The 25,097-nt window shown below is 44.4% G+C and overlaps 1 protein-coding gene across 4 annotated transcripts in view; it reads right to left on the reverse strand.

Moving 5' to 3' along the window:
• Window positions 1-25,097, reverse strand: part of klf12b (Kruppel like factor 12b) — a 47,743-nt gene that overhangs the window by 20,424 nt on the left and 2,222 nt on the right. Inside the window, exons 1-2 of one of the 4 annotated variants that reach the window (XM_061791931.1) lie at window positions 17,836-20,477; window positions 5,623-5,705 (exon numbers count right to left, since the gene is read on the reverse strand). In XM_061791931.1, the coding sequence (XP_061647915.1) occupies window positions 5,623-5,705; window positions 17,836-18,037 (285 nt within the window). In that variant the 5' untranslated portion in view covers window positions 18,038-20,477. Of the gene's footprint in view, window positions 1-5,622; window positions 5,706-12,910; window positions 14,001-17,835; window positions 20,478-25,097 lie in introns of those variants that run through there. The other 3 variants (XM_061791932.1, XM_061791936.1, XM_061791935.1) reach the window with 3 other exon arrangements.

Here is a 25,097-nt window from a genome sequence, read left to right on the forward strand (position 1 = left end):
ACTGTTTGCAAAAACTAGTTGAATGATTAGTTTGACTGATAACTGACAAAGAGGAGAAATTGAGCCTCAAGTTGGACGTATTTGAAAATGAATTGCATTCTTGCTACTCCTATGCGCAGGAACACATGGCGACATAATGAAGATAGTGTCACTCAGCACTTGTAACCTTTCATCATCATCTCTCTTTCCCTCCCTCCGTTGTTCCGCTTCTCGTTTCCTCCTGTTTTCCATCACTCCCCCAGAAATGTGCCTCTGTGTATGCCCCCCTTCCCCCCCCCCCCCCCGAAATCTCCTTTGTGGAAAAAACATCATATGGGCTCAATTTCCTGCCCGTCTCCCCTCACTCCCTCTCAGCCGCATCGTAACACAGGCGCTCCGATGTGACCCTGAACGCATCACAAACTTGTTTCCTCCCCAAGCCGTCTTGGGTTTTTCAAGTGATCTTTGTCCACAGTGCGTCACGTGTGGGAGGGGTGCCACAAGTCTTGATCCTAACAGTGAGGCCTTTCACAGGCCCGTCGGGGAGGCAGCACAAATGAAACGTACTTTTTTTCTTTTAACCAATCGTACGTGTAAAGCTTGTTAAATCTAGAAGGAAAAGCCCGCAATGAAAAATGTGCCCCGCCATGGATTTTCACCCCCACTTCACATTTCATTCTGCTTATGTAATGCTGGCTGCGAGTAGTGAATTGAGATTTTTTTTTTCCTCATCCAAGTAGCGTGTGTTCATTTTTGTATTTATTTATTTCTTTTTTTGTGTGTGTAGTAACCTACTATTTATACTCCGAGCTTGTATACTCAGCCTACAGGAAATGTTACGAGCTCATGAATAGAATGAAAACGCTTGTTTACTCTGTAACGCCCTCGCCAGTGGAAAGCAAACCCCGCCACCATCCTGGACGGGTTCAGCTCAGGTTCACCGGCGGCGGGTCAAGGTTTATGGCGTGTGGTTATGGTCCGCTTCACAGAACCACCCACTAAGCATTCTCACAAAAACCAAATATGTGCTCATATGACCTTTAAACCCAACCACCTTAGAACAACAATTCAAAATCAAGTCTTATTACGATGCGTAGGCCTGAATAGGATATTCATCATGACATCTGAGCTAGTCGGAGGTGATAAGAACAATGTAAGTCATTTTAATAAGATCAGAAATATATCTGAATTGTGTTGAAGAGTATGATTGTGGTCACAACATTTCATATTCAGGGCCGCATTAAGCACTGAACATGGTTGACCTTATATAAAGTGCACGCGTATATGTTTGCCACGTCCCGTCACACCACGTTTCAAGGTAACGACAGCGCGCAATGCACTACTGTGCTCGGCAGCGTAGGAATACGTCAACCCGCGTTACAAAAAGGCACACACCGTTAACAGTTGCACTTATTGTTCTTCATTTGATGCTTAGATATTTATAGCCGACAGGTAATTTTCACACAAATGCTCACTGTAATTATGACATTAGTACGAGGTTAGCGATAGATAGCACGTTGATAGCAGGTTGCGGCTCGCGTACAAATTTGGGTGACACCGTTGCCTACTTTTAAGATAAAACGCTTTGACATAATGTAAACATGGTCAAGTAAAGCAGCAACAAATCTCTCCTCCATTCACTATGTTGGCAGCAATAGCAATGATCGCCGATTATTAATGTTTTGCACAGATGATAGCCAATAAAAGATACATTTCGGAGTGTAATCCAGGCATCCAGGTAAAAAAAAGTCAAAAACAATAAATGACGATTTCAGTGTCAAACGTGCATTGCTTTGCTTTGGTGACGTGAGCTCTGCAAGATATATGTCAAAATGAATGAAAACGATGGTTTTGGCTGCTTGTTTCCATGACAACAGCACTTTGGCGCCTGAAAAAGCAGATCTTTAAAAAACGGTTCTTAAAGTGGACATTTTTAAAAGCCTGACAGTTTTCATCCAAATGGATGAAAAACAGCAGTGTTTATGTGTACATTTAACTCATTGTGTACATTTAACTCATTGTTAATGGGCTCAGTCCAAATCACGTCCAAGCTGACGGAGGCTATTCGAAAGACTCGTTTGTGTGGGAGGACGAGCAGTTGGTGTGTACTACAGCTACTGGCCTGGAATGCACATCATACCTGTTTTCAGTTGGATTTGCAGACCGATGTGACGGGGTTTGTTGTAGTTTCGAGAAAACAAAGTTTTGAATGGCTTCGTGAATTTTTGGCGAAATGTACAAGTCACGTTTATTGCAGACATTGTCTTTAAAGTATCCATCAAAGTGTGTCTAAGACATAGGAATGCGCATAACTGATGATTAATTGATCTTTGAGAATCTCAGTGCAACTGAGGCAAAAGGGAGTGAAATACTTGGCTGCAGCCAGTCAAGCCAGCAAAGTGCGCTGTCGATTCAGTCTCAACTCGATTGCTGCATGAACAATTATGTCAGCTGAGGCCTGCATCTGCACGCTGGCGAGAGATTACATTCCTCGAAATATGATGACTTAGTTATCAATCTTTTCCCTGACAAATAATAAAATAACTGACTTTTATCCCTAACCCTCTCGAAACAGGTTGTTGCAATCAGCAAAGGTGCCGCTGATTCACTCTGATTATTCTGCCTAACTCGACGCTGGGATGGAAACTGGAGTTTAGAAACAGTCAAAGCAAGATTGTCCCATCCAATTCGAGATATAATCGATTAAGTGACCCGACAGAAGGATGTTTTTGTCCAATCGTCATCGTAAGACAAAAACAGAAACTTTGCTTTCTTATTCAGCAACAGAAACTGGAAAAATGACACAACCCCCCACCCCCCAACATACACACACACACATGCTTGAGCCGCCTGCCCACCTCAATTGTGGTGCCATTGTCTTTATTAGGGGATAGTGGTTAGCAGGGCACATTTTCCAGCCCCTTGTGGGGGAAGGGTCTAACAAGGCAGGCCAAATTTCCAGCCTTGGCTCACTGCCACCCAAATGAAGACCACATTTTTGCCGCGGCCTGTCTGCCCTACGACGGGGAGGCGCAGTCATTTGGGGGCGGGTGATTGGATCTCGGCGCACTTCAAAGCCGCATCCAGATTGACATCGCTGCACGAATGGAGGGTGACTTCAGAGGAGCTCAAAAACCCTCGAGGCGCGATAGAGAGCAGAACACCCATAAAGACCCGGAGAGAAACCACCTGCTGCCACACGTAAGTGCTCAGATGTGGCGATTTCTTATCAGCGAGTTGGACCTATGTGACCGAACAATTCCACGATACCCAAGATAAGCCATCCGGCTGCAAGGATCTGGTGCTCTGCCCATTCAACATGCACTCACCAATGAGTCATCTCCACTACGCAGAACTAGGACCGTGCATTGTTTTTGCAAGTATCATGTAAAACGAGATGTGAAATTTAGCGGCGGGGGAAAGCACAGTGTCACGTCAGATCCGTCTTCGCTTTTTACGTAGAACCCGGCAAAGCAGGATATTGCTACAACTGTTGCATATTTTTTTACACAGCGTCACGGCATCCCCAACCAGATAATTAGATGCGTTATGAGGTCATCGCCGGCGTGATGTGACGCATATTTGTCGGACACGGACAATTGAAAGGAGTGTTGGGTATCGAACTTCGCCCCTGTCTTGGCATCACGGCATCCCCTCACACGCACGCGCCGCCAACCAAATAGCCACATCAGAACCTTAACAAAGCATCCAGCGACAAGCCATGTTAGCAATTAATCCAGACCACTGTAAAGGTGGGACATTGTCGGAAATGTGAGCTTTTACACGACGACGCGCCATCTTCGAATGATGTCGGCGCCAGTAACTGGTGTGCCGTATGCAACACAAGTCAGAAAAGCAACATTGCAGGTATGCGATGAGTGTCGGCTAAGAAACTTCACACTCGTCCCACCGTTCTGACATCCACCATTTAAATGCAGGGGTTGTGATACTACCTGCCCAACGACTGACTACAGCTGTCCTATTCGGTCTTTGAGCAGGAGCCGATGCTTGGATGAGAGACGAAACATCTAAGACAAGCCGAACAGTCCAGTTGCGATCGATTCAATGGCCGGAGAAAGAAAATGGCCTGGATGAATGAATGAGAATATTCACAGGTACTTGGTTCTCCTATTCCGTGTCAGAACAGTTTGAACAGGGTGCGTAAAAAAAAAAAAAATGCTAATTTCTTCACATGATGGAAATGGGTGCCAAAATGCATTACCAACTGATGACACTTGAGTGTTTTGTTTTTTTTAACCATAACACAGTATATCTGGATTCAATAAGTCAGATTGTTGCGATTAACTGGTGAGCAGTCACGGTATTCTTCACCTCCCACGCTACCTTGACTTGCTTAAGCGCAGAATCGATCGTTTGAGCCACACTACGTAACGCGAGTGGCAGGAATGTTGCATTGAATGCCAGCACGATTACCAGCGTCGATGACCCGTGTAATGTTTATCTGGAGGCTAGATGATCATTGACGATAAATTTACGAATGACGAAAGCTTTGAATCGCTACCAAAAATATCTTGGGCTCTGTTACAAATCTTATAGCATTGTTCAACCATTATGAACAGAGGATCCCTGCAATTGGACGTTATCTGTTGCTTCAATTACATTTTTGCAATGTATGGGAGATATTTGACATTAGAATTTGTTTCCCACGACTCCACTTGTACACACAATGCATTGCCCACCTGCAACATTTCTTCAATTAAAAAAATATTTTACTAGATGGAAAATAGATTTCCCCTAATTTAGATCTTGTAAAAAGATTTTAGGTGATTTTTAGGATGGTGTAAATCACTGATGAGTTTAAATCAAAAGGAATTGAACACTAATGCATCATTATTACAGAAATGTAGTGACCTGCACACGCTGCAGGCACGCACACACGCACACACACACACACACACAGCTGTAGCAGCAACACAAAGCTCCTGTAACCTAGCAACAGCTTCTCCATAACAAGACCCCTTTATTTATAGGTATGCTGGACCAGAGAGCCCTGATACTGTACAAGGGCCATGCAAAGCCTGCGTGAGGTAACATCGTTATAAACCTGACCCAACTAGGAGTGAACGCTCTTTTGAAAGACAATGGCGCCCAATGGGAGTTTCGCGGAAGGCTGGAATCGCGACGTTTAACTTCTGTGTCTGTGATTCATACTTGGCGATAGAAGGCGCGACGGGAGCGTGCGGGGGGGGGAGCCGAGGAAGAGACGAAGCTGCGATAGTGTTCTTCAGAGGAAGACGAGGATTGTGTTTGTGTGTGAAGATTATTCACGTGTTTGTAAGACAGAAGGCCAATGGGAGGCTCAACATAAAGATGCGGACGGATTCAGAGTTTCTCATGTGACACAGCCTTCCCACTGACAAATACCCCCAACTAGTACAGACTCCCAAACAACCCCCGTCCAAAACCACCTCCTCCTTCCTAATGCATTCCTGTCCCAGCTGTGGCTCTCCTTCTCTTCCTCCTCGCTACCATGCTCTCCGACCACTCCTCATAGCCCCCACGCTCGCTGAAGCCTGGGAGTGATTATCTGCCCAATACCAGGAGGAGGAAAGAAGGAGAGGAAAGCAGGAGGGGGGTGGTGAGGGAAACGGGGAATCGTCTGGAAAACAACTGCTCGCTTACCCCTTGTTCCGATTCCAGGGGCTCGGCTTTGACTCGGACTGCAGGCATTCCGTCAAGCATTAACATCCTGTCTCTTCGGCGGCCTGCGAAGGGACAAAGAGGAGGCGTAAGCATGTTGAGTTAGGACCTGTAAAGAAGTAAAGACGGACTACATCTGTCTGTCATAAACGGGGGGCCGGGAGGAGTTGATGACTGACCCTAAAAAGGGTCCAAGAAAATTGGATGGATGGATGGAGGGTTTCCCAAACTTTCTCCCTAGGGTTACGGGGATAGCATTATTACCGTTACGGTTAGACGGATAGCATTAAGGTGTTAGCGTTGGGGTTAAGGCAGAACCGGACAAAGCAGGGCCCGCCGGGTACGTTCGGCCCATTCACAGTCTTTAACCGGCCCTCACAGGTTAAAGGTAGCACTTTTAACTTACGTTTCACACGTTTGGACGGTACAAGCGAGCAAGAGCTACAACTTGGTGAATGTCTGGTATATGTAGCGATTCTTCGGAGCCATTTTGCAAGTCGCAACTATTGTTCCAAAAAGAGACGAGCGAAGAGGCCAACGAACGGTGGTTTTAACGTTTGTTAGCAACATTATTATTTCCTGCATGCTAGAGGGAAGACGGCCAGGGTTATTTGTCCTAATAATACGCATCAATAATATTATACATGCCACACATCCATCCATCTATCTAATGGTTTGGGCGTCCCAACTAGGAACGGCTAATATGAGCTAATATGTCAGCACATTATTATTATTATTATTATTATTATAATTATTACTGTGATTGGCTGGCGACCCCACCTCTCACCCGAGGTCAGCTGGGATAGGCACCAGTACACCCGCGACCCTAGTGAGGATAAACCGTTCAGAGAAGGAATGAATGGATGGATGATTATTTTTTCATTCCTTTTGTTTTTTTGTTGTTTTTTTTTTTAGTTTGTTGAGATCATTCTGTTGGACCACCAAATCAAATAATGACTGATTTTCATTGGTTAATTTTCAGTAGGTTTTTATTGGCGTGGCCCTCAACAACTTTTCCAGTTTGTCATTCGACCCCTTCGGAAAGATGAATTGCCCACCCCGGGTCGAAGGGGGCGGCATAAGGGTAGGATTAGGGGCTACGGTTAGGGTAAAATACTACATATTGCCATAACCTTTAAGATTCTACTTTGAATTCTAATCTTGTTAAAAAAAAAAAAAAAACGATAGAAACTTGATGGAAAAAAATATATATTAAAAAAAAAACTAACTTGTCATTTTGGAAGGGCTGAACTAGACTATGGTGCACATCGGACTAATTATGTAACCATGCTGTATAAGTTAATAGTGCAAAAACAGAACTTTTGAGAGACAAATGAATGCAGAGGTCCAATGATGTACTTTTGATTCTGACAATGATCAAATTCTGACATGAATTAGGATGAGCTGAATCATTATGGTGTTTTAATAAAGACATTCATTGCCTGGTGGGCTGCCACAGGCCTCGTTCGTCTTTCAGTGGCGGACAATAACCGGCTTGTATAAGTAGTTACTCAACAGTTGTTGCAACACCACCGTCAGGTCACGGCTCCTCGTGTCGTTCAGGGGGAAAAAAACACCCAAAAAAACTGCAAATGCACAGCAAACAAACACACGTGCAACCAAACGTCCTCCAGCCCCCCCCCCATTCCCTCACCCAGTGCGAGCAAACAGCGTCTGTCTGGTGCCCTGTAAATGCTGCTGCTTTAAAGGCAATGGAGCCAGTAACAACAATGGATATTCCACATCCCCCTCAGCCGCCAATGACCTCAGGTAGCAAACCCTCTTGTTCTTTTAGCAGAAGTGACGAAATACAAGCACGGTGAGTCGCCTCCACACGGTAACCCTGTTACTCCATTGGGTCCCCACTGTGACCACTGGAGTTCAAGAAATAAACCTCAGTTAGTGATGAACGGCGCGCAGTCTGACCCGATTGATGGAGTGGGACCACCGGCGAATGCAAAGCGACGTTTCCAACCAATTTGCACAGTTCAGGTTGATTCGATTCGGAATGCTGCGACTTTGAATCTTCCCTTAGTCAAAAACTGCTCAAGTAATGAGTTACTAGTGAGTAACTTCTAGTTGATTTTTTACATCAGAGAATGACTGTCAAATAAAATAAAAATAACTAAATATTGAGGTGCAAATTCAGATAATAGTGAACAATAAATATCACTTCATCTATGGTCTTACACTATATTGTTTCCACTTGCTAAACAGCACAATATTGTCGGCTCACCAAGCAGATTCCGAAAACAGGCTGCTGTGGATATAAAAAGTATACACACCCCTTTTCAAATGCCAGGTTTTTGAGTTGTAAAATGAGTTGTTTTCCGTAGTCCGTAATACATAAATACTCGAGAAAAGTAAAAAGTATGCATGCTTCATTAAAACTCCTCTGACAGGTACAATTTATCCAAAATGTTACTTGAGGGAATGTAACGGCGTAAATGTAGCGCATTCCTACCGACCTCTGATTACTAACGTGAACGAACAACTCACAGCTTTTAGTTTGCGTTCCAAAATAATTCGACAGATCGTTTCAGCTTGTGTCAGTATGCTTAACGGAGCAAAGAAGCTAAACACAATAATAATTAATTGCAGGTATTCTCACTGAAATATACAAGAAACTCATTTACTGACATCCCGAATGCAAATACATTGTGCTTCGTTACCCTTTATTCATAAAACTCTCGATGAGTTTTGTTTGCTTCACTACAGTTTTCAGTTACATCCTGAGATTTGGGGTGTGTTTCCAGCGCGGAATGTGCGGATGGGTGCCAGAGGCGGGTTGCCTTTTATTTAATGACCAATTTATATCATTTGGTTCTTATTCCATTCCTAAAATTCCACTTTTAGACTGACATGTGACAATCTACGAGACAGCGGCATCTAGCTGAACAGTCCACAAAGCATACCCCAGAAAGCTGCACCCCAACAAAAGGCTACTGAAAAGTGCAACGGCAAAGAAAAGGCCTACCGTATCTAACTAACCGAAGTGAACTGCACCTAAATGCTGGGTGGAAACAGGGATTAAGCCGCCCCTTCTATGGGCTACTTAAACCTCTAATTTATCCAGAAACAAAGGGGCGATTAAATGCCACATATCCTCCACTACGTCTCCGGCGCAAGGCTAATCCTGGTGGTGTTTGTGTGTGATGGAGGTAGAGCTGTAGAGGGGAGGGAGGCTTTACTTCTTCTCAATCTGCTGCCTCCACCTCCAAACCCCTCCCCACACACCCACACACCTCCCTCTCAGGTCTAAGTCCCTCAGGTACCCTGGCTGTGCTGCTATTGTATTGTTGTCCAGCATGTCCTTCGGCTTCAGGTCTTGGTAGGCCCAGATAGCGTTGCCATGGCAACTGTTTGAGCGGGTGGAGCAGCAGCCAGAGTCCAGCCTCGAGCCATGTGCTGAAGAGAACGAGCAAAGGGAGCGTAGCAGGAAAAGTAAACGGCTTGTTTTCCCTGATAACGACTGAATCCCCAAATCTCTTATTTTGACTTCTACATCTCTAAATGTAATCATCTTAGCCAATAAATGAAAATGAAATAAAAGCTTGAGCACCTCTAGAAACAGCCACTCTATCTATCCAGCCGGAGTCCCGCTAATCCCGCCGTGCGTGAACAACCTCATAATGAACTGGCCCACAGCGAGCCATTGATGGGAAATCAATGGCCGGCGCATGCCGCTGCTTGTGACCGCAATGACCAAAGTGCAAACAGCGGCGAGGGACGCCTCACGCCGAGTAACGAGATAATTGAGGAGGGCCAGGTCGAAATACCTTGACCGATTGCTCCACCGCTGGCCCGACGAAGCGGTTTCTTTGCTCAAAGTAGTCAAACAATGCATCGAGTAGTCTTCGTCGGTGTATGCGCTGTGCGGGCGACCGTGAACTGCTGTCCATCAGCAAGCTCTGTGTGTGCCAGATAGCGAACGGGCGGGGGGCTTTGGGGGCGGTGGTGCAGGGTAGATTAAGATCACCTTTCCATTTGCTGCACTCTGAAATAAAATGGCCATCCCAGGTGTGTGGGGGAGTCAGACGCAGCGAGGAGGGTAAGTCAGTGGAGTGTTGAGGCATTTCATTTCTTCTTCCAACGAGCAAAATCCCTTGAGGAAACGCTAACGGTGAAGTTTTAGCAGCCAAAATAAACAGAATTTTTTTTTTTTTTTTTTAATATATACACCACTCTTCGAGGAAATGCCTGTGGATATTCTCATTCATCCAGGTCATTTTATTCTGATTGGAGCAAAAAGAGTTGAGTCTCTCCACAGCAACTCAGGCTAATCTGTCCTAACTAAGCCTTGTTACAGGCACTGATGAAGCCTGCTCTGACGAGAGGCCAAAAAATGTCTTCTAAGACCACCACAACAGTCCAGTGGCGATCGAGTCAATGCCCTGAGAAGGTTTTAGAGAATGTCTATCTGTGGAATTTGCCCCAGATCAAATCGTCAACTCAAGAATCAACAAGTGCACCGATGATTCTCTCCATGGCAAGACCTTCCTCTCACAGGTGTTTCTTCGAGCTCGGGCCTGTTGGAGTCATTAAGAGTTTGTTTTTTTGCTAGCCATCAAATTTGGCCACCGTGCTTTGCCCGCTGACAATGACAAAAACTTGATTCATTTTTTTTCCCTAATTAAGCTTTGCCCCTCTGTCTTGTAGTCTATATGTGGTTCAAATTTGGTAGCAATCAAACTAAATCCATAGCACAACTTAAAACAAATAATAATTTGAAATAATTCAAATGGACACTGCAAATCAAATTGGGGTGTTTTTTGGCATGGCTTCCGGAGAATTTTTGTGTATCGCATCATGATAGACATGGTTACCAGATGGCAACATTGCTAATTAAAACAAGCTTCAGGAACTGAATTTACTGGGGCGCCACAGAGGAAATTCACGTGGGTCAACCCATGCGATCACGACTTTTTTTTGTCGTTTTCTTTTTTGGTCCTGTTCGGCTGCTAGGTCAAGCAGAATGGAAAATCTGCATCCCACTTATGCCGAAACAGTTTTACTGTGTCACACCGGAGCTTTTAAGCTTCCGCTGTGGTATTATAATCGAGGTTTATTGAGAATCAGACTTGATCAGTAGAACAGAACAAAGTTTCTAGGAGGGAGAAAGAAACAAAGACAAAAGACAAAGCACTAATTGTAAACAGGATGAGAGAAGTAAATCATTACATTATCTACAACAATGAAACGTTAGATATGAGCGTTGCATGGGGCCCAAGCGATCACTACTGTATATGACATGCAAAATCCCTCAAAATTCTCGTCCCTACGGAAGAACATTTGTGGGGTCTGGGGTTACTTTTTTTTGGTTCGCAGTCTCTGCTCTAGTTCCTCCTAATGTTTTTTTGGCAGCGTTGAGGTCATGGGTGGGCCAATATACACAGTGGTACCTCAACTTAACAATTTTTCATCACTCGGATGATTTTTTTTTTTTTTGTTGCGAGCAATGAATTGAATTACGACCCTCCACTGCTAGATAGCGCTAGCGAACTTCACAACATCAAACAGCGATTGGGCAGGTAGCGAACACTCCTTCCATTAAAAGGCTAAGTGTACTTGCTTAAAAGTTTTGCTCTTTGTGAAGCTCAGTAAAGAAAATATGTTTTATTACTTGCGTTTTTAACAAAATGTCTTAAGGCAGTGATTCCTGACCAGGGTGCCGTGGAACTTACTGCCGTGAGAGATCGTCAGCAGTGCCACAGAAAATTATCCAATTTCACTTAATTTGTCAGAAAATAATTGATTCATTATAAATACATATTTATCTATGCCAGCGACACATAGTAACAGGCAGACCATTTACTGTAATAGCTCTTCCATTAAAAGGCAGAAGGTACAATAAAGCTGCGCAAGCACCTGTTGCCATTTGTTGCCATTGTGCACAAATAAGCAGGCATAGATATTACAAGTAAATACATTTTTGAGTACATTGAGATGAGATCATCATTATTTCAGCAGCCATACTTTTTTTTGACATTTTTGTTTGGGGGTGTGCCGTGAGATTTTTCTCATGTCAAATGTGTGCCTGGTTGGGGAACAAAGCGGGGTGAAGAACGACAATTAAGGGAGAACTACAGGCTTTGCTTAAACTCTGATTGACTGATGATTGATAAACTGATGAAGGGGTGTGTCCCAATACCTTTGCCCATATAATGTGCACACACATTACCGGTAGCCTCTTTAGCTGAGCGACGCTGCAATGTTACCGTAACCGACGACCCAACATTTATCCTCCTCTGCCTTTGACGCAGAACCTAGCAAAGTGGGATACTGCAGCAAGTGTGTGTGCTGTCACACACCATCCGCCAATCAGATCATTAAATGACACCAGTTCCAGCATCTGGTGTGGTTTCAAAAAGGAGAAGTGAGTGTCAAAAAAAAAACCCTCCAACCCAGCTCTGTTCCAGCTCTGATACTACCTCAGATGCCAGGAATTGACGGTCAACCTTGTCGCCCTAATTCTGCGTCGGTCGGTGGCGTTCACAGACAACAGCGACAAGAAAAAAAGGTGAACAAATTCCGGCTTTAACAAGCAGTGTGAAAGGGGCCTCTGATACTACCGTTGAAGGTGGGAAACTGCTGGATTCTGTGTTGGTGTTGTTTCTACAGAAGGGGCTAATCACACACTGCGGACAGAACACAAAGCCCGTGCTTCCATTCATCCATGTCTGACTGTGTTTGTCCTCATGCAGGTTGCAGGTCAACTGAAGCCTCTCTCAGTTGACATCGGGCGATAGGCAGGGTATACCCTCGAAGGTCGGCAGCCAATCACAGGGCAGGAACACAAAACCATGAACTAAATAGCTGGTTAATAAGTGAACTAATAATAAGGGAAAGCAAAAACTGTGATCATCTAAAGATAATTTATGAACCAATCACCCTTATGGCCTCGAACAAAACTTTTCTGTCTGGTTCCTGGCATTGTTAGCTTTGTTGATACCTCCATGTGATACCGGTTTACAGAGAACAGCAGATTTGCTCTAAGCTTCCGTTGATTGCTTTGATTAGCAGAAAATACCAGACGTGCGTGCGTGTGTGTGTGTGGGTGTGTTGGTCGCACACCACGCAGTGCTATCGCCACACGAGTGAGTGCAAGGACCCAACCGGCTTATCTCCCGGCTTGCGCTGCGCTATTTCTTCAGGTAAAAGTTAAGTTAGAGTCAACTTACTGAAGCAAATGTAATAAATCATCACCTTGCCTGCCCTTTCCTTGCATGCGCACCTACGAGTCCAAAACAAACTGTGCCACCCAACCTACCTCAGTGCTTTGTTTCTATGTCGAGTGCCCCATCTGTGTCGCAGAGGCCGGACCTGCTGCCATTGGCCCTGCATGCGAGGGAGGTCAAGAGGAGTGATGAGGCAAGGAAGTGGGCAATGAATTATCTGGGGTACATAAAGGGAGTGGATAGCAAGAGGGAAGAGGCAAGCTGGGGAGGGGGTGAAATGGTTGAGGAGCGCAAGGGGGGTGCGAGGAGGAGGAAGAGGAGGAGGCGGGGTGGGAGTCAGAGAAGCGAGAGAGGGGATATGGACTACAGCCAAGGCCCGGTCGGGCGCAAAGCTCACAGTGCAAGAATGCCAACAGACCCCCCTTTCCCTCTGCCTCCCACCAGGGCCTCCACCACAGCAGAGCGTGAGTGGAGAGGATGAGACGTGAAAAAGATTGGTGCAAAAGTATAAAAAGAACTGAAACGATTTCCTGTGGACCCCCACTGAATGTGACACAGTCATAGCGGGCCTCGCAGCACACTCCTACACTCGTTCTGTTCAGCAACGTTTCTTTCCAAAGCTGCTTGATTTAGCGATTTAGCCGCAATGAAGGCTAATGTTGAAGGCAATAAAGCACAGTCTGACTGGATGATGTCGCCGTCACATTCGTCTCAGGTCTTGTATTTGCTCCCACGACAGCAGCTTCTTCAACAGGAAGTGGACCCAGGCAAACAAAGGACTATGCGATCAAACATACTTGAACCTTCAACCCATAGAGTGCAAGGTGGCATAAATAGCTCATATCATATCGATATGTTTTCTCGGTCTACCAATCACAATCAGGCTTCAAACATGATTTTTTTTGTTGTTTTTTTTTTTTAGTCTTCCAGTGCACGGTGTCCTGTTTATGAATGACATCCAAAGCACGATGACCGATGTTGCAAAGATCAAAGCACATTCAGTTGACTTCTGCACTGGCAGAGCAAAACTAGGATTGATTTTGAACACTATCCAGTGTTAGTCCTAATCACCCAAATAGCCTGTAAAAACTTGACTGACATGGACTTGAAAACAGGTGCTGATGCTGGCCTATTATTATATGAGAGTCTGGCTTTCATTACAAAGATGGGCATAATAACTCTTTTTTGGTTTTAATAAAAAAAAAAAAAAAAAAAATCATTTCTGGCACTCAGTGAATGGTCTCAGAATTTCCATTTCATAAGCCGTATTTTGCTTGGCGAGAGAAGCCATCTGAGTCTTTCGGATGCTCCCGGGACATTTTTGAGCACGGCCCAAGAGCACTGGAATGCACTACTTGGCTGCAACCAGCAGAGGCGCTGTTGATTTAGCATTGCCTTCTAAAGGACAACAACAACAACTATAGGAAGTTGTGCTCCATCCGCGACATGGCTCATCTCCTCCGCGCAGCATTCTTCTTCCTAATACTACACTGGCATGGAAACAGGAGTTCAGAACATTAAGACAGGGGTCTTGTTCGGCCCACATCAAACATAATTTGAAAACGCTTGATGAAAACATGCTGGGTAGTAAATCAAATAAATCAACGGAATTCGTTGAACACCCATCCCTACTCAAAATCAGTTTCCAACACGCAAAAATGGTCACAACACCGTCGATAAACATGTGTTGTATGGAATATGCAGTCTATTTTACGTATGTAGGTAGGTAATGTTACATATTTATAGTTTACAGTTTTTCACTTAATACACTTCATCAATTTCCATCTAATAAGAGAATAAATTCTTGCAAGAACGAATTTGAGCTCTTGTCTTGCTTGACAACACACAATGCAAGATCAATTTACTTAACGACCAAGCAAGAATGCGGCAGACTCAAAACGCTCACGTGCACGATTTGCGGTCTTTCAGTTGGTCACGGGGAGACGATGTCACCGATACACAACAGACAGGAAGATCTACAACGCGTTCCGATATAGCATAACTTGACTTTGCACGTACGGTGACACGGAACACAGCGTAGTTTACCACTAACTTATGCTAACACAGTAGTCATGTTTACAGTAAATGTTTGTATGACAAAACACTTTGGGGCCTTGAATATGCATCAATTTTCGATAGCGCTTGTTTAGTTCATTGCACACAATTTGTAACGTTGAAAGTATCTGATCAGTATCTATCTAACCCTGTAGTTGAGGCAAATTCAATATTGCGATGAATGATGGGCATAATAATCAATTATTAACTCTTCATTAACTATGTGGAGTTGATTAATTGTGTCTTGAAGAAAATGAATCAAAATGGAGTGTACTACTTGGCTGTGACTAGCAGAAGGTACTGTTGATGGACGTAATTAGTTTGCTGTCCAAAGAGGTTAACGACAGCAGTGATGTGAAGTTGACCTCTGCTGTGGCATTATTATGAAACAGGAGTTCAGAACAGCCAAAGATTCTAGCAACCGTTAAAAATAACATTAGGGGGGGGGGGGGGGGGGCAATAATTAATTAGTCATCTGATTTTAAAAATAAATAAATAAATACAAATAAAAACCCGCAAATGGTTGAAAATGGTCACAATATACAATCACAAAGACAGTGGACATGCTATGCAGAAAAACTATGTTGTTGATTTTGAAACATTTGAACGTTTCAGATTAACAAAATGACAAATTTCAAGTAGCTCTGGAAAAAAAATGAAAAAAATAATAATCATCTACAAATTATTTTTTTGTACGAAATCCTAGTGAGATCTTGTGAGAACAGGCAGAGCAGAGCACCTGTGAGGAAACTTGGTCCATTTGTAGTCGATACAAACAAACAACAAAAGACAAGCCCCTTGGAAGTTCCCATATTCTGGTGTATTGGTCTTGGTTCACGGCTATTTCTGCCAGGGGAGATCCTGTGTCACTAAATCCTTTGGAGATGTGAGGGAGGGAGGAGGGGGAAGCAAAGTTGCCGGATGCAGCTGAAGTTGACTGCCTTCAACTGACAAACACAATATAAGAACGTCCAAATAACACAGCAATGTTCAAGAATGAGAGTGTGTGAGTTGATCTGGATCATGCATGCACCCCCCACTATCAGGTGACAAAAGACCCCTTCAACGGAACCCCCCGGTGACACGACACGGGTAATAACTAGCTCGAGGCATATCAGTGCTTCCCTTCCCATATGGCAAACGCGAAAACGTGCAATTTGATTACAGGCGAAAACACCAAATTATAATTTAGCTTTTCTTTGTCTACAATGTGGGCCAGAAGGGTGCCTTCCGGGCTTAAAATGCTTTTGTGACCTACAACAAAATAATCAATAGACACTTCATTAGATAAATTGCCAGAGAATATAGTACATTCAAAAAAAAAAAATAATCTCACTTTTAAAAAGGTAATAGTCAATCTAAATGTCCTTGATTGACTATGGGGGAAATGAGCAATCAATCAGTTATTATTTTCAACAACGTTTTAAACATCCACCCATCCATCCATTTTCTGAGCCGCTTCTCCTCACGCGGGTCGCGGGCGTGCTGGAGCCTATCCCAGCTGTCATCGGGCAGGAGGCGGGGCACACCCTGAACTGGTTGCCAGCCAATCGCAGGGCACATAGGAACAAACAACCATTCGCACTCACAGTCATGCCTACGGGCAATTTAGAGTCTCCAATTCATGCATGTTTTTGGGATGTGGGAGGAAACCGGAGTACCCGGAGAAAACCCACGCAGGCACGGGGAGAACATGCAAACTCCGCACAGGCGGGGCCGGGGATTGAACCCGGGTCCTCAGAACTGTGAGGCTGACGCTCTAACCAGTCGGCCACCGTGCCGCACGTTTTAAACATCTCTCGCTAAATGTTCTGAACTCCTGTTCCCATGCCAGTGTTATATTGAGTGGGATATTAATAAAGTGGTGTAAAACTGCACTGCGTAATACTGAGAGCGCCTCTCACTTAGGTAAATGAGCTCACCGAAATAGTAGAACCTGCAATGTTGTGACCCACGAGCATATGAAAACCATGTGTCGGAAAGTTTTGCTGACTTGGCTGCATGAATAAAACGAACATAAGAATAAAAAAAGCACCTGCATTTCATTTCATCAGCCATGTCTAAATACGCCAGGGGGGGAAATCATTCATAAATCTTAGGGGTTTCTTGTCTGTGCAAAAGTTCCTGACCTCTGCAAAAACCACATTGCTCCCTTGAGAGGCTGCTCGCTCTGAGAAATAAAACTCCAGAAAGTTTAAAGTGCTGTTTGGTTTTGTCTGCGCCTCCATCTGCGTGTCACGCTGGCTTCCTGAATACTGGAACGGAATAGAGTAGAATAGAATAGAATAGAAGCCGTTATTAGTCCCGCAATGGGGAAATTCCAGTTTTACAGCGGCAAAGTGGACAGTAGCAGCACACAAGACTAATATCAAAGGATCAACATTAAAAATAGATTTACATATTAACAACGTCAAGGAATGAGGACACCAGTGTATGTGGCAACTGCACACTAATAATATACTGTAGACACTACTGAATATGGACAGAAGTGCAAATGAAGTGCTGCAGCAATAGTCGGGAGCGTTGTACGTGATTGTATTTATTAAGGCTGCGCACGAATCGGTGGGGACTCGAATTGAGATTCGAATGGAACCAACCCGGGTTCTACCTTTCGGCCACGCTAGGGCAATGGATCCTGGTTTGAGTAGGCCATTTGAAACTATAAAGAAAAACCTTTCCGGAGGGAGAAGCGGCAGCCCAATAATCTCTTTCAGGTTCAATAGATAGTTTTCCAATAATCAAATTGAATTTTTCATTAGTTAGACTAGTATGACATCTCTTTATTTTGGAACAGTGCAAGGAGTAACGATTCGATTCTGATTCAGAAGTCATTTGTTACTGTCAACACGAATAACGAAGCGAGATTTAGAGGGCAAGTCCAACCGTAGTATGTTTTGACACCAGCACTGGAGTGACAACTATACATGAATAAATCATATAAAAACAGAATACTATACTATACCATCCAAGGAGATGTGCAAGAAGACAGCACGAATAAGCATCATCATGGTGTGTGAAGAGTACACAAGGCTGAACTTGATCAAATGAGTGGCTACTGCTGGGTGTCTGGCTACCTTGCAGGAACACCAACTCAAGCAAACACGCCTTCTTTGTGACCTTTGCCTCCACCCACCTATCTTTGGTTTCGAGACACACTCGCACATAAATCCACGCAACCGTCTCGCTCATGAAAGCAGAAGAATGGAAGCCCATTCAGCACGCAAGCTGCCACCTACAGCCACCCACAGTGTGTGCTAATTCACACTCACATTGCTCCTGCTCCAGAGAAGAGTGTGACATCCTCTTGCATCATACGCCTCCAAAATGCTGCAGAGGAACAGCGACTAAACAAGCCGTGACCGTGACAGCTCTAACGTGAGGTGGCGTTACTCGAGGCTCGCAAGTCAACGCGATTTGTGACAGCGCTCCAGACACTTTTGTTTCTAGTTGACAATCAGTTTTGATGTAACCGTGAGAAAGAAGTTAAATACCCCACTGGAATGATTGAGCCCCCACCCATCCATAACCCTCCAGAAGATAAAACCCATAAAGTCAATAAACACTGAGGCTCTAATGTAAGGAGGGCAAGAGTGTGGAATTATGGTCACAACCCCTCGAGAGGACGAACTGACAAATATTCTCCGCCATTGTTCTACAGTATGTGCAGAGGTGCTGCATCCACACAGAAGGTTGCCGCTCGCTCCAATAAGGTGAATGCACTGCGGTGACTTATTATCTCAAGACGGCGAGCACTGTCAGCGACAAAATGTAACCGGTGAAAATGTCTGACGACAACCTTAAAAGTAAAATGAAGATTCTCAGTGTTCTTCTGCATGTTAACCCGTTTAAGCTTTGTCGCAAAGCAACCGGTGCACAACACATTTCATAACGCCACATTTTGGAAAAGTATCTCTGACAACTGACCTGTTAGATCACAAATCTTAATGTGTGGTTAATCCCAAGTTTGGCCGAGCCACAGACTCCGTGATGGTGACATAAAACGGCAACCAACGACGAAGTGACCTGACTTGCGTTCAGTGATAATTTATACAAACGTGTCTCCCAAGTCCCCGGTGTTACCATAATAACAACAAAAAAAGAGAGAAGAGAAGGCTTTGCAACCACAATGTAGTTAACAGATAAGCTAACAGATAGCCTAGGCTAAAAATGGGTATTTGTGTAGCCCCTTTAGCTGTCAGAATTGGTCCTTCAAACATGTACTTTGTTTTGAAGACAAACGAAGACTCATGACAAGAGCCATTCATCCATCCATCCATTTTCTACCGCTTATCCGAGGTCGGGTCGCGGGGGCAGTAGCTTTAGCAGGGACGCCCAGACTTCCCTCTCCCCGGCCACTTCATCCATCTCTTCCGGGGGGGATCCCGAGGCGTTCCCGGGCCAGCCGAAGGACGTAGTCTCTCCGGCGTGTCCCGGGTCGTCCCCGGGGTCTCCTCCCGGTGGGACGTGCCCGCAACACCTCACCGGGGAGGCGTCCGGGAGCCATCCGAATCAGATGCCCCAGCCACCTCATCTGGCTCCTTGGAGCCTTTCTTTTTTATTTTCGTTTTAATAAACCAAGTGCTGACAAATTTAGATAATGAACGTGGTGTATTGGGGAGATGACTGACAGTAAAGTTATATTTTCGTTGAACCAAAAATTCATGCAGGTCAAAAATAGGGCGGCTAAATTATTCCTTACCCTAGAAATTAGCGTCAATGTCAAATTGGACTTTAAACATAGGTTTCTCTGTGTTCTCATAGCATGTTATGTGCTAAAACTGGGTAATTAAAGACAATGTTCTTCACAAGTACAACTGTATTTTAGAAACATACTTCCTCTAGAGACCACACCCTCCCCCATTGACTTTCTGACAAACAAAGACTCACAATATAAGAGCCGATCACCATGACCTTTTTTCAATAAACTGAGTACCGACAACCTCAGTAAATGAACCGAATGTGTGGTGCGAATTATTGGCAATTCAGTTGTAGTTTTGCTCAATCAAGTACAATTGAAGGATGCATGAAGGTCAAAATCAGATGTCTAAATCAGCCACTGGAGCTTACTCAAAAGAAAGCGACCAATTTTCGACAATTTTGACTTTTGTTAAGTCTGTGTGTTCACCTGCATGTTAAACTGTCAAGCTTATCAATCAAGTATCCACACTGGCTGCCAGAAATAGGCACAAACTTTACAACATATAAAACGGCTTCTAAAAGCTAGAGTTAAATTTCTGGTGCTAAAACTCTAATAGCACGTTCTTATAAAACATAACGATACGTTACACACTCAGCGCAAAGAGATTGAAGCAATGTCGGTAAAACCCCTAGGAGAGAACGCTAACCTACGTTATCGTCGTTTTTAACTTCAAGTCAAAATGAACCGTTTGTTATCTTGTGCCCTTACAGGGAGGTGCAGTTGGGAGTACCAGTATGCTCACAATAACCTGCATGCCTCCTACCCACCACCCACATACCTCGCTTCCTCTATATGGAATGCCACTTCACTCCTGCCCTAATGGGGGTTTCTCTCAGTAGCCTTTTATCCCCCCCCCCCCCACAGGCTGTGTGTGGTGCATGTGCGTGCGCTGCTGCTCTAACATGTAATGTACAGTATGTCTTAATGTGTGCTAGCAAGTGCCCCTTCCCTCACCCCACCACCTTTCCACCCCGGGATATGCAGCATGTACACCCAAGTTCTACCGACGGCTCGCCCGCTGAGTGCATCTCGGCAACACGTGCACTCACGTGCTCTCGAAAGACCGGCCGAGATGTTTTACTACACGGCCGCAATCACAGCCATGTCGAGGCATCCATGCGCTGACTCGCGTCCAGGAATGACTTGTCAGCAACTCGTGTGAAAACACGGTCGTTTTAGATGACTTCATGGGCAACACGTGCGCTGATAGCGACACAGTGTAAATCAAGCACTTTTGCATCCCGAAATAACGCAATTTCCACTGATTATCGCTTCGGTCTTCAATATACGGTTCACTATCTGACACAACCAAATCCTTGCAAACTTGAAAACATGATGAATGAAATGATCAGTTTGATGGGCAGTGTCGAAGCCCGATCTTTGGCGTCATGCCACACCCCTCACGTGTGATGATAACTCACATGCTTTGCAATTTAACGTTAATTCATGTCTAATATACACTGTTGGAATATGGAAAAGATCCAATAATGACCCCTAAGAGGATAAGGTTGAAGCATAAGATGCAGCCTGACCAAGATCGGAACTTGTGGAGCAAATTTATGCAGAGTTATGTTATTTTGGGATTAATGGACAATCATCAATCTCACAACTTTTGCAATGAAGCATCAACCATCTAGTTCACATTTGGTGCCCGTCGAGTGAATTCCCTTGCAGTTTGTTCAGTTACGACCCCTGGAAATGGCCCAAATCCACCAAAACAGGACCTTCAAATTTGACACTGTAAAACAACCTATGCCGTCAAATTCACAGGTTGTCATTGAGTTTTGTACATCCTGTCGTAGTGGGCACGTGCGCCGGACTTCACGACAATAGGAGACACGGGCGCCGGGTGCTAATATCTTCTGTGCTTGGGCCCTCATTAAAAATAATCCAGCACATGCACACTCAAATGCGTCAAATGTGCAGTTTTTGACCTGCTGCGGCTCTTCAACTCCACTTAATGAATAAAAGCCTGGCTGTGTTTACATCAATTTAGTCATCCGGTGCCCATCAACCGCTTTATTTATTTATTTTTTACTTTTTTGGAGAGCACCGTGTGCCGAGCTGATACCTGGTGGAAGCCGTTCGCACCCGGGGAGTTACGGTCCATGGCGGGAAGTCGTTTGTGATGACGCCAGAGACCTTGTGGAATGCCAGCACTACCTAAATGGATTCCACATGTTGTTGACATAATTTCCCCTCCTTAAGAGTTGACTCAGAGTGCCATGCCGGCAGCGTCTTTACATCGGCCCTACTCTGAGCTCAAATTAAAGCAGCACATTAAAGGTTCAAAGCACCGGCTCATTGTAGTCTTGTGAGCAACCCATATTTGGCCAGACACTGGGAATCGAGTCAGGCCCTACATTGGCATGCTTTTCCATCCTCTCCATGGAAACGTGAAAGCAACCTTAAATCAGATGACGGGAGCAAAGCGTTCCTTAGCCAGTCGCTTCCCGTAAGGGTGTGACAACAGAGACAAGGGTTTTTTTGTGTTGTTTTTGCTGAAATGTCAACAAAAAGATCTTGGCTCAATGAGCTGCTATTAAGGCACAATCAGAATCGTCCTTTGGTGTGTTTAAAGGTCGGTGTGGTGATAACACGTTTCAGTGAAATAGTTGACAAGCTGTAACCTCCTTTGTTACAGTGTCAGTTTTGTTTTTTTTAGTTGAGGGACAGATCAGTGTTTAGACTATCAGCCACAGCTTCGGCGCGTTGTTGCACAACGTTTTCTGTTCTCGGGCCGCAAAAATCACATGCTGCGATCGCTCGGTGCGCACCCTTAACTCGGTTTTTGGTCAACAAACACGGGCTGGACACCGGGGTCGAAGGTTGAATCCACTAGAGAAAACACAACGAGGGAGGAGGGGACATTTTGTCACCATCTGACAGGGTGAAGTAACAGCAGAGAGCTCACAAAATAAAAGTGCCTTTATGTATCTTTTGGTCTACAATGGATTTTATTTGGGTGGTGCCCCGAAAAGGTGCGGCTTCAGTACTCTTGACACAGGAAAATACTTTTTGGGTAAGATACAGCTTCCAATGATGAGCCAATGCAGTAATAGTTAAATTGTACTCTCTCTAAGGGCAGAAATGGACTTGAGCTGTGCCCCCTATTTCTGACCGTATGAAATTGAAATCAGCCGAAATCCACTTAGAAAAAGTCCACATTTTCTCAACGTTGTTCTTTGGTCAGCCCATGCTCCACCTCCCTACCACATCACTTTTGTTGAATTCAAATAACCGAAAGGATCAAAATACCCCTCATGGGGAAACTGAAGGACTTTTTGGGCCAAATTGATGCACTCCAGAATGATTTGATCGAGCACAATCCTATCCGGGACGCTGGTCGAATTTCGATTCATTCTGACAGCAAAACGATTTTGCTCCATAGGGAAAATCTAGTCATGGAAATAATCTTGTTTGTGGGTCAAAATTTTGCCATCTTGCTATAATGTTTTAACTACTGTTAAATGATTAAAACCCTCTACGGGAGCATGGAGGATGACGCAAACATTTTACACTTACGTTGCCGAGTGACGCTAACATTTGACGCCAACTTTGGTAAGTCATGATGCATTAGGTAATGCTGGAGTCTCACCTGGTTCTTCCTTTGACACTCTTTGGCAAAGCTGGTCCATCTTTTGCTACACCGAGATCTCACGACACCATGCATGACATTTTGTAAACTATAAGTGTAAAATGTGTACAACAATATTAGAGCCACAAAAAGACTGAGGTGCACTGACATCTCGTATTGTTTGAACTGCACAACTTTTCCTGAATATTTTGTTCAAAATCCAAACTGTGTGAGTTGTACAGCGGTTTTGGAGGTTCCACTGTATAAAATCAACATTGTCGCTGGCATCTCACATGTATGCATGTCAAAATTACCCATGTAAAGCTCACATCCAGGTCTACATCACTCTCCTTTGGCTTAAAGTCACAGGGAGTACCTGTGGTCTTTCTGCTAATCAATGTCTCTCCACTCCATAGACCCCCCCCCAAAGCGGAACAATCATCCAGCAGTTTGTCAATACAGCAACAGTTAACCCAGCTGATTAGGGTTAATGCTGGCCATTTCGAACGAGCGGACAGAACTTCCTGACAAACTCTGTCTCTCAGCTGGTGAGCAATTTGTGCGCCGGACAAGGAGATGCCTCTTAGCGGAGGCTGATTAAATGTCCTGGGAGGCCCAGTGTTGATGGACAGATAAGAGTCTATCCATTGGTGATTGCCTTTTTAATTGAGTCCCCCACCGCCACCGCCGCCATCAGCACCGCCACCTGATCTGATCGCAATCGTAAGCCTGTGGCTAGTAAATGGGGCGGTGGGGGGTCGAACCACAATAGGAGCGACCGGAGAGGCAGTCACGGGGGGATTACGACTGGAAATGTATCACATCACACGCTTTACGATGTGAGCCAATACAGCCACTAGTGCGTGCCACAGAATTTTGACTTAACTAGACAATAACCGTTGAAGGTTCACTCTTGTTGACTGATGTCCAAAAACACTTCACAGCATGTCGTCAGGGAACGCACCATCGCTTTATTCTTCAAGTCACCTTCACAAGTCCAGCCACGGTTACGTCGGACTATTTGTGGGTCCCCGCTGTCGCCCCTTTTCTAAGAATTGAAATGATCTTTTAGCGAGGAAGTAGCGCCCCGTGTGTCCCCGCTCAGCTGGCAACTGCAAGCTGAGTCGCCGGTGAAAGTTAGGATTTACAACAGCGCTATTTTTTTTTCCAACTACAAGTAAAACACGTTGGCCGCAAATAGGTATCAGGCACTTCAGACACAGTATGAGTTCCAACCTAAGAACTTAATCATGAATTCTGCTTTTTTTTTTTTTTTTTTAAATATAATAATGATCACTTTTGATTGACATTGTCAGAGTTGTTTATAGTGGTTGTCTGAGAGCTGACCAAAATATTGAAACAACCTGCCAGTATGATGTCCTGCAGTTCTCCACCACTCTGCACACTACAGTGGGCTGACCATTAAGTCACATACAGTTCGGAATTTTCCCAAAATTTAGCGGCTACTGGACCTATGCTTCGTACGTTGCACGTCATATCGGACTTTAAACCAGCGTCATGCGTGATATCATTGGCATGACATACATGTTATGGTTTTTCTTTGGCTTTTTTGCAACACGTTTTCCCCAAAAACTTCAAAAGGGCTGTGAAGAAAAGATGACAATAGAAGAATATACACAGGAAGAAACACTATGAGAGCAGACACCAGCGTGACCTTACCAGCTATCACGTGTTTGCAACGATATTTTAAAGGGGGAAAACTTCTTTTCACTCGTGTGAAAATTAAGGATGTCACAAACAGATGCATTGAGCACAACAGCAAGGAAATAAACCTTGCATTTATTGATTAGGCGCTTTGTTTTAGGTCCTATTTTTGCACGTTTATGACAGTTAAGAATGGTACTTTTACAATGGCAACAGTTTTTACCCGGAACCTGACCTTTTGCATTTAGAATATCTCCAATGGTAAAAATTGTTCCAAAATTGA

Source organism: Phyllopteryx taeniolatus, chromosome 12, assembly GCF_024500385.1.
Source record: "Phyllopteryx taeniolatus isolate TA_2022b chromosome 12, UOR_Ptae_1.2, whole genome shotgun sequence".
In the NCBI taxonomy this organism is placed as follows: domain Eukaryota; kingdom Metazoa; phylum Chordata; class Actinopteri; order Syngnathiformes; family Syngnathidae; genus Phyllopteryx; species Phyllopteryx taeniolatus.